Genomic DNA, 10,769 nt, shown 5'->3' on the forward strand with positions numbered 1-10,769 from the left:
GTTTCCAGCTACAATAGCCATTTACAACATTAACAATGTCTACACTGTATTTCTGATCAATTTTATGTAATTTTAATGGACAAAAAAAAATTGCTTTTCTTTCGAAAACAAGGATATTTCTAAGTGAACGGTAGTGTATGTAAACTTTGTTTAAACTCTGCTGTCTGTGTTCTGTCTCTAAGTCTATTACTAGCAGCACCATATCACTAAGTACAATTCTGAGTATGTGTAAATGTACTTGGCGAATAAAGGTGATTCTGATTCTGATAATGATTTCTAAAAAAATCTAAAGGCTTTATGAACCCAATACTAAATGTATCTCATATCCACAAGTTTCGTCTGTTTGTACTGTAATGTTAAGCTAATTCAAATTCACAGGAAGCTGGTGTTGGGAGGACAGCTAATAATAATGGCTGGAATGGAGTGAATGGAATGGTATGAAATACATGGAACTATGCGTTTAATGCGCTTGATACCATTCCATTGATTCCATTCCTGCCATTACTAGGAGCCTGTCCTCCCCAATTAAGGTGCCACCAGCCGCCCGTGAATTCAATATATGGCATACTATTGTGTTTATTGTTGATGCCATTGCTGTTGCAAAAGGAAGGGCTCAAATACAGCATTTAAAAAGCAAGTTTATAGATGGACATTTGACGTCATTTACCGGCATTCTCTCAATTTGGGCATTGCAAATTCTCACATTACATCCAATGAACAATCACGACGTCATAATGAGCCGACAAGCAAAATGACGTAAGCAATTGGGAGATCAGTTTCTAGACGTGTAAAACACAGACCCAGAAAATCACAAGACAAAATTAAACCGTGCTGTTTTCTATCAATACGCACGAGATATTCCTAAATAATACCAAAGCAACTACAGCATTTTTCTTTAGTTTCGAGACAGACAAAACGCAGAGCGACACAGAGCCCAAATGGCGTCCATTTCAACTGTCATACGATCGGTTTGCTGTTGAGTCTCTCCGTGTGCGCATGCCAAATGGCGTAGTGCGTTTGTGCATGAGCAATCGAGAGGAAGTGGCGGGTGATCTGGGTCCGCACCTTTTCCGGTAACACAGCACCGCCACCGCTGTGACTGAACGACTGTAGAAAGAGGGAGAGAGGCAAGAGCGGGGATAATCAACCTGGGGAACGGGGGGTTGCCGCAGTTGCAGGTACCTATCACATTTTTCAACGTGACTCTTTTGATTTATATTACGCGCTATTTTCAGCCTAGAACAGTGCGCTTTGGACAGAACGGTAGCCGATTAAAGTTGTGCTCTGTCTGTCTGACACCCCTCCCTTTTCTGAACCGCTCCTGTGTTACAGGGAGAGAGAGAGAAGAGAGAGGAAGAGCTGAAAGTCGGATGAATCAATGACATTTTGAGCATTCTAGACCTGGATGTCCCGGCGAAGATACGACCGGGAGTGATCTTATTTGTCTCTGTTGCAATGAACTACCGAATAGAATCGTTCATTTGAATCCACCGATTGGAATAAGGGCAAGTTGACAGCCGGCAGACAAGGAGGAAGTCGGAATTACCACGGGCTTTTGAGAGGGCCTAATTTCTTAAACGCAACTATTAGGCTATATTTTTTGTATCTCTCTCTACATTATTAAAAACACCAAGGTAGGCTTACGCACCGGGAACTGAAATGGGGATTTAAAGATGACGGTACACTAATCGTTTTAATCAAAGAGACAGTGTTTGAATCGGAGTGTTGTGCGATTATGAAAATATTTCCCCACCCTCTCCCGTGCACTGAGACGCCCAATTCTCAAGCACTTAAATTTCCCTTTGAATCCTCTCTTATAGGCTAGCACCCAGCTATTTTCTGACAGCTGTTAGTGTAACGGGATATTTGTATCTTTCAGTGGATCATTTTCCATTGATTGACCGCCGTTCTAGACATAAGTGTAACGTTATCTGGAACAAACTTTTGTAACTGCTACCTTAATTTATACTTGTGTCAACCCACCACTGATAGACTGTCACGTGGATGTCTGCTGTCAGGAAACCTGCTGCAGCATTAGAAACAAAAACCTGTTAAGCTTTTATTTTGAAGAACAATTTCTGCTCTCTTGAAATCATAGGGAAGTAATTAACTTTTTTTCCCCCCAAGGAAGTGATATTTATGCACAGCCTACAAGATGGGGAAAATGCTCTCGAAGATCTTTGGCAACAAGGAGATGAGGATATTGATGCTTGGACTTGATGCTGCTGGCAAGACCACCATCCTCTACAAACTGAAGCTGGGCCAGTCCGTCACCACCATCCCAACAGTCGGCTTCAACGTCGAGACGGTCACCTACAAGAACGTGAAGTTCAACGTGTGGGACGTCGGGGGCCAGGACAAGATCCGGCCTCTGTGGAGGCACTACTACACCGGCACCCAGGGCCTCATCTTCGTGGTGGACTGTGCCGATAGGGACCGGATAGACGAGGCCCGCCAGGAGCTCCACCGGATCATCAACGACCGGGAGATGCGGGACGCCATCATCCTGATCTTCGCCAATAAGCAGGACCTGCCCGACGCCATGAAGCCCCACGAGATCCAGGAGAAGCTGGGTCTGACCCGTATCAGAGATAGGAATTGGTACGTTCAGCCCTCGTGTGCTTCCACCGGTGATGGACTATACGAGGGTCTCACCTGGCTCACCTCAAATTACAAATCTTAATGTTCATCACTTCTATGCTCAGCCTGGACTGTTTAGTTACAATAACAAGCAAAAAAGCAAAAAATAAGTGAAATGAACAACCGATGGAAATAATTACACGCTGAGGCAATTAATGAATAACATGACTTCTCAGATGAGTAGGCCTTTATAAAAGAGAAGTTTCATTATAATACTCCCTTTTTTTTCTTTTGATAATGGTGAATGATGCCCCTATAACCCATGTTTTTTATAAACAAAAAAACAAATATTTTTGGCTGGCTTTTTAATTTTTTTGGTTCGCTTTGACTCTGTAGTATACTTTACTCACTCTCTAATCACTCAATACTTCGCAAAATATTATTTTCAGAAGCTCTGAAAGATGCAGATTACTTTTTTTTTCTCTTGTAGGATTTATTTCTGGGGTGGCAGGGTTCAGGGTTAGGGCGTGCTATTTTTTGTCCCTCAGTTATAGATACATAACTGAATAGAAGGTTGTCTGTATTCATACAGTATTCTCATGACCCAACATCAACCCAAAGGATGGGAAAGGCCAATGCCCCAGTGAGGACGTTACCCGCTCATATCTGTGCCGGAAACCAAGGGGCAGAATCAGCATATCAGTTCTCATGGTTCCAAACTGCCACCATGGTTTTTAAAGAGTTAAGCATGTGTATTACGGACATGTAAGGACCTCATGAAGAAGTACTATTTTCACTTTTGATTGATTGTACAAAATTGTTGAGATGATTGAGAAAAATGTGTTCATACTTAATTCCTTAAACAGTGATTCCATCCATGTCTGCTAGGGAGGTTTTCTGAAAAGACACTATGGACACTGCGACATGGATGGATATCATTGTATTTTTGTTCTGTTTTGGGTCAGAATCTGTTACCACTGATCTCTTTTTGCCTCTAATCTTCCAAGAGCTTCCATTTCCAGTTGAGTATTTGTAGTTCCGGCTGCCTTTTGGGAAGCCCTGAGTTACAGGTGCACCAACAGAAAGACTGACAGCATGGGGGAAAGCACCCTCATAGCTAAGTCTTCACTAGGGGTGGGGGGGAGGGGACTACCCTTTCCACGAGAGGGTGGGGGTGGGGGGGGCTACACTTTCCACGAGAGGGTGTGGTGGGGGTGGGACTACACTTTCCACGAGAGGGTGTGGTGGGGGGGGACTTCACTTTCCACGAGAGGGTGGGGTGGGGGGGGACTACCCCTTCCACGAGGGGGTGGGGTGGGGTGGGGGGGGGACTACCCCTTCCACGAGGGGGTGGGGTGGGGTGGGGGGTGGGGGGGGACTACCCCCTTCCACGAGGGGGTGGGGTGGGGTGGGGGTGGGGGGGACTACCCCTTCCACGAGGGGGTGGGGAAACACAATACCATAGGGCCCCTTGACTAAAAGTGCACACTTGACTCTTTCTGACTGACTCTTGGGCCCCAGTAAGCAAGTGTTTACTTTTCAACCCACCACCACTTCCATGGTGCTCTGCTCTCCAGTAAATGGGGCTTCCCGCTCAAATCAATTTACATCAGTTGTACAGCTCGTCATGCAGTCAGACAAGATTACACGTTCTGTTCATAAGTTATAGATATGAAAATGCTTTGTTTTATTATTTTTGTTCCATTTGCTATGCTGATGAAATAATAAAAAAATATGTATCAGATCAACATGGAAGTGGAGCTTTTTCAATATGAAGCCTACAACATTTCACATTATCAATGAGCATGTACTTGCCTAAACTATTTGAAATGTCACGAAAGAGGAAGTGAAATATGGGTGTTTATGAGAGTTGGAACAGAAAAAAAGGTTGTGTGAACTGTGAAGTCAGTTTGGTGTGTTTCCGTTGTGCTCGTGAGTCACCGGCTGTGAATAAGTGATGATACGAGCTCTGGTTTCGGGGTAGTGATTGGCAGGTAGCTTAGGTCCTACTTTCCGGGCCTACTTCAAGACCTCTCTCTACGTATTTCTTAGTCTATCATTAGAATACTGTAGTAGGAGTCTCTGGTGTATTCAACCCAAAGTGCTTTTTTGACATTTAGGGACGTGTAAGCAAATCATGCCCAAGCCGTTGTTATTTAGTGAATTTGTAAGGTTCTGTTCTGGAACACGGTTTCTTCATCCTTTGTCAAACTTGAAGTTAAGCAAAGTTAGTCCTAAAGTTGGTGTTGGTTTGAGAACGTAGGAGACTGCTGGCAGATTGATAGATTGAACCCCACCACTTTGGCGATTACCCTTAAATGGCCACAGTTGAGAGAGATCGACTGTATGAAACTGACTGACACTTGTGTACATAGAGAATAGATAATCTGATTGACGTGGGTCATTCAAACAAGGCTTTGTCCTCAAGAACAAACAACTCCGTGTGTTTGAGTATGTACATTGGCCTGTACAACTGTATAGATCCACAGATTTAAATAATACATAAGGCAAGGGGAAAAAAGTCAGTCACATTTGAACATGCTCTTAGTTGCTCAAAGTAAGTTACTGTATTGGCAAATCTGTTGGCAAGTGTACTGTAATGCATTTGAGTTCACACCAATGAGAACTTGCTTGGCGACTGGGCTGGAGAGTGATGTCATCCTTCATGCTTGTGTGACCTGTATAGGGAATAGGGTGTCAGCCACACAAAAGGACCCAACCAGTCTGGCTGGCAGCTCGCCCTGATCTAGTATTAGTTTACCTGCTCCCTAACCCCTAACTGTAACCATTAGAGTGGGGGACTGCAAAACTGATCTTAGATCAGTGTCTATGGGCAAGTTAATCTTCTGACAGATGGAGAGGCAGGGTGAGTTATTGGTATGACATCAACGACTGAAGTCAGGAAATGCTAGAGGGAGACAGAGGGAAGATCTCAATTGCATATTCCTCGCGTCCGCTCTCCTCATCTCCATCTTAAAACCCATTGGATGAGAAAGCCAGAGGTCCCGCCCCTCTGACCTTCTCCTCCAATGGGTTTTGAGAAGGAGGCAAGGAGAGGGGACGTCGAGGAGTATGAAATTGCGATTCTCCCATGCACGTCAGTGTGATTGTTGTTTGGGGTGTGGCCCAGCCATTCCAGAGTGCTAAGACAGGCAGCCAAGTGTGACGCTTCACTTTTAAGCAATAAGGCCAATATACCACGGCTAAGGGCTGTTCTTAGGCACGACGCAACGCAGCCAATCAGCATTCAGGGCTCGAACCACTCAGTTTATAATTGTGCTTAGATGAGGTCAGTGTGACCTTTCTGATAAAGAGAAAAAACAAGGAGCGGCTTAGGGTATTGGATATTTGCAGTATTCTACTCTACAGTTTGTGTTACCCACTCACAATAATCAGGCAGCTAGTGCCCAGCCCTGAGTCTGTGAAGGAATGTCAGTCCTGCTCTTGTCTCTCACTCCCTTCTCTGATTAAATGGAGGCATGGCTGCAGTGTTGGCTGTGTTTGTTCTGTGTCTGTTGGTTTGGAGTTTGACCTGGCTGTCGCTGTGTTGAAAGGATTGAGTGACTCAGGCTGGCTGGACCAAGGACGTGTAGTTAAAGTCCACACCAGGGAGATCAGATGCAGCCGCCTGCTGTCTCCTCTAAATCAACCTGCTTTCACCGCTGATGCCTTTGCAACTGTCTGTAAGCTTGACTAAATTCTAGAAAGACAAAAGGAAAACTTCCCCCTGCTGTCCCTCTCTCGCTAGCTGTATGGCAAATGTTTGAATAAGCAGCGTCTCCATTTGCCTGGTATGCACACTAGCGATCCCAGCATACACAGTGAGGGGAGTTGAACTCTCAGGCTCCGTCTCAATCGACTGATGTGGCCTACTCTCCTTGTCTTCTCTCCTTGTCTACCATCTTTCATCTTAAATTATCTGAAAACATAGGAGATGCGAAGGCACCGTGTTGGTATTTGCTTTCACCAGTCCACTTCTCTCCAAATCAGCTCAGACGAAAGAGAGGACCCCAAGGACAGGAAGCCATTTTAGACTGTTGAGACTCAGCCCTGTAGTGTTTGATTAGAGAGGCTCAGAAGCACACGTCAGAGGCTTTTCTACAGCTGTCACTGCACTCTGAGCCAGATGTACAATAGACAATAGCTAACATCCTCTGCTGTCAGTCTCACCTGTGGCCATATGTTAAAGAGTTTGTGTTCTTCTGTGTTCAGTAAGGCTTCTGAACTTTATCATGATGGTCTGTCTGAAATACCTATTTTTAAAGTTAGTAGACACATAGGTCCATGTCTGCGAAACGCACACATTGAAGCTGTATTCCCCTGCTTTTCTGGTTCTAATATTTTTACATCAAGATTAGGGGAACTACTATTGAATCGCTCATTTTCCTCTAATTTCGTAAAGAAGGGTTTAGAATTGAAAGTTATTGGAGAGGCACATATAGTAAGTATGATTGAGTGAAAGGCAAAGAGAACATGCTTGGGTTTTGCTGGGTGGATTTAGCCTTGAGCCTGACCATTGTCTGCTGCAGTGTGGGGGTGGACTGATCTATTGTGTTAGTTTTGGAGTGAACTAAAACAAAAATGTTTAATGGACCTTGTTGCCAGTTCCCTGTAATTTAGTTTACTCAGGCGTCCCTCCCTGCTTTTAATAGTATTACTACTGTGTTGAACCACACACACACACACACACAACAATTCTTTCTTGAACAAAACATAACTATTTATAGACACCACAACCAAATGCAATGTTACTTTGGTTATTAATGATTTACACTTATTATTTGGACTGCAAATTTACAGTCACACAATATTAGTAAAGGGGATGTTTGTTGTGTTCACTGGGGTGACTAATAAAAGTGTTAATGATGTTGTATCAGGTGTATTTGCACTTAGTGACAGCTTCATTCGAGCCTACCTATGAAACAGATATACACACACACACACATACACACACATTAACCCAACTCACACACTACTATTAACATAGCAGCAGTTGTTACAAGACACCTCTACGGAATTCTGGTTAGTACAAAATTACTTTTATTTTCTGAATCTTTAAGCTAACCCCCCTTCAAGGTTGTATTTGTATACCTCTAGTTTGTGTCTTTCTATATAATAAGGAGCTGGCATGCTAAACTCAAAGTGAAGGGATAAGTGTTTTCAGTTTTGGGTCCTTGAATCTGGTATTTTATTAGATCCCTATTAGCTGTTACAAAAGCAGCAGCTACTCTTCCTGGGGTCCAGACAACATTACATAATACAGAACATTAATAGACAAGAACAGCTCAAGGACCGGACTACATAAAGTTAAAACGTCACACAGCTTACATTTCAGTACATACAGTGCCTTGCAAAAGTATTCATCCCCCTTGGCGTTTACAACCTGAAATTAAAATGGATTTTTGGGGGGTTTGTATCATTTGATTTACACAACATGCCAACCACTTTGAAGATGCAAAATATTTTTTATTGTGAAACAAACAAGAAATAAGACAAAAACATGGAGAACTTGAGCGTGCATAACTATTCACCCCAGTCTCAAATCTCTGGAAGACTGAAACAGGTTTCCCTCAATAATTTCCCTGTATTTAGCGCCATCCATCATTCCTTCAATTCTGACCAGTTTCCCAGTCCCTGACGATGAAAACATCCCCACAGCATGATGCTGTCACCACCATGCTTCACTGTGGGGATGGTGTTCTCGGAGTGATGAGAGGTGTTGGGTTTGCGCCAGACATAGTGTTTTCCTTGAAGGCCAAAAAGCTCAATTTTAGTCTCATCTGACCAGAGTACCTTCTTCCATATGTTTGGGGAGTCTCCCACATGCCTTTTGGCGAACACCAAAAGTGTTTGCTTATTTTTTCCTTTAAGCAATGGCTTTTTTCTGGCCACTCTTCCGTAAAGCCCGGCTTAAAGTGGTCCTATGGACAGATACTCCAATCTCCGCTGTGGAGCTTTGCAGCTCCTTCAGGGTTATCTTTGGTCTCGTTGTTGCCTCTCTGATTAATGCCCTCCTTGCCTGGTCTGTGAGTTTTGGTGGGCGGCCCTCTCTTGGCAGGTTTGTTGTGGTGCCATATTCTTTCAATTTTTTAATAATGGATTTAATGGTGCTCCGTGGGATGTTCAAAGTTTCTGATATTTTTTTATAACCCAACCCTGATCTGTACTTCTCCACAACTTTGTCCCTGACCTGTTTGGACTTCATGGTGCTGCTTGCTTAGTGGTGTTGCAGACTCTGGGGCCTTTCAAAACAGGTGTATATATACTGAGATCATGTGACAGATCATGTGACACTTAGATTGCACACAGGTGGACTTTATTTAACTAATTATGTGACTTCTGAAGGTAATTGGTTGCACCAGATCTTATTTAGGGACTTCATATCAATGGGGTGAATACATATGCACGCACCATTTTTCAGTTTTATAAGTCCTTCTTTGCAGCACCTAACCATATGACTGGACAATAATCAAGATATGTTAAAACCAGAGCCTGCAGGACTTTCTTTGTCTTTACAACCATTGAATCAATATGGTTTGACCGTGACAGTTTACAATCCAAGGTAACATCAAGTAATTTAGTCTCATCAACTTGCTCAACAGCAACATTATTCATTATCAGATTCAGCTGAGGTCTAGAACTTCGGGGATAATTTGTATGGTACCAAATAAAATGCTATTCGTTTTAGAGGTTCAGGACTAGTTTATGACTGGCCACCCATTCTAAAACTGACTGCAACTCTTTGTTTAGGGTTGCAGTGATTTTACTAGCTGTGGTTGCTGATGCGTATAGGGTTGAATAATCAGCATACATAGACACACAGGCTTTGTTTAATGCCAGTGGCAGGTCATTAGTAAAAATAGAAAAGAGTAGATGGTCACGAGAGCTGCCCTGAGATACACCACACTTTACATGTTTAACATTAGAGAAGCTTCCATTATTAAGTTCTATTATACTGAACAAAAATATAAACGCAACATGTACCGTGTTGGTCCCATGTTTCATGAGCTGAAATAAAATATCCCAGGAATGTTTCATTTGCAAAAAAAGCTTATTTCTCTCAAATTTAGTGCACAAATTTGTTTACCTCCCTGTTAGTGAGCATTTCTAATTTGCCAAAATAATCCATCCACCTGACAGGTGTGGCATATCAGGAAGCTGATTAAACCGCATTATCATTACACAGGTGCACCTTGTGCTGGGGACAATAAAAGGCCACTCTAAAATGTAGAGTTTTGTCCCACAACACAATACCACAGATGTCTCAAGTTTTGAGGGAGCGTGCAATTGACATGCTGACTGCAGGAATGTCTCCAAAGCTGTTGCCAGAGAATTCAATGTTAATTTCTCAACCATAAGTCGCCTTTATTGTTGGTTGACAGGATCCCTGGACAGATAGTACTGGTCCCAGCAACTGATGCTACAAGTTTTCTAAAACGCACTTGTGAGGTCCACCAACACTGAGTGGACAGTGAGAGTTGAATGCAAACTAGGTGTCTGGATCTCCAAATATTCCACTGTAAACATTTGAGTTAAAGGATGGTGAAAAGTAAATGTTTTAGATTTATCACTCTTATTCCCTTGCTTCAAAGCTGGGACCGAAAGACTGAAAAACAGCTTCTATCTCAAGGCCATCAGACTGTGAAATAGCCATCAACAGCCGGCCTCCACCCAGTACCCTGCCCTGAACTTAGTCACTAGCCGGCTACCACCCGGTTACTCAACCCTGCACCTTAGAGGCTGCTGCCCTATGTGCATATACATGGAATCACTGGTCACTTCAATAATGTTTACATACTGTTTTACCCTTTTCATGCAGTTGAAGTCGGAAGTTTACATACACCTTCGCCAAATACATTTAAACTCAGTTTTTCACAATTCCTGACATTTAATCCTAGTAAAAATTCCCTGTCTTAGGTCAGTTAGGATCACCACTTTATTTTAAGAATGTGAAATGTCAGAATAATAGTAGAGAGTGATTTATTTCAGCTTTTATTTCTTTCATCACATTCCCAGTGGGTCAGAAATTTACATACACTCAATTAGTATTTGGTAGCATTGCCTTTAAATTGTTTAACTTGGGTCAAACGTTTCGGTTAGCCTTCCACAAGCTTCCCACAGTAAGTTAGGTGAATTTTGGCCCATTCCTCCTGACAGAGCTGGTGTAACTGAGTCAAGTTTGTAGGCCT

General features: G+C 43.0%; 1 protein-coding gene across 3 annotated transcripts; it reads left to right on the forward strand.

The window, feature by feature from the left end:
• The first annotated feature begins 800 nt into the window (after nt 1–800).
• On the forward strand, nt 801–2,930 carry LOC121548658 (ADP-ribosylation factor 6-like). 3 transcript variants are annotated; one of them, XM_041860175.1, is made up of 3 exons: nt 801–1,178; nt 1,333–1,634; nt 2,128–2,930. In XM_041860175.1, the coding sequence occupies exon 3, from the start codon at nt 2,156–2,158 to the stop codon at nt 2,681–2,683; it is 528 nt and encodes a 175-aa protein (XP_041716109.1). In that variant the 5' UTR covers nt 801–1,178; nt 1,333–1,634; nt 2,128–2,155; the 3' UTR covers nt 2,684–2,930. The 3 variants fall into 3 exon arrangements, with proteins under 3 accessions (XP_041716109.1, XP_041716112.1, XP_041716113.1); XM_041860178.1 differs by having other exon boundaries at nt 2,132–2,930; XM_041860179.1 differs by lacking the exon at nt 1,333–1,634.
• The last annotated feature ends 7,839 nt before the right edge of the window (nt 2,931–10,769 follow it).

Source organism: Coregonus clupeaformis, chromosome 33, assembly GCF_020615455.1.
Source record: "Coregonus clupeaformis isolate EN_2021a chromosome 33, ASM2061545v1, whole genome shotgun sequence".
Classification (NCBI taxonomy): domain Eukaryota; kingdom Metazoa; phylum Chordata; class Actinopteri; order Salmoniformes; family Salmonidae; genus Coregonus; species Coregonus clupeaformis.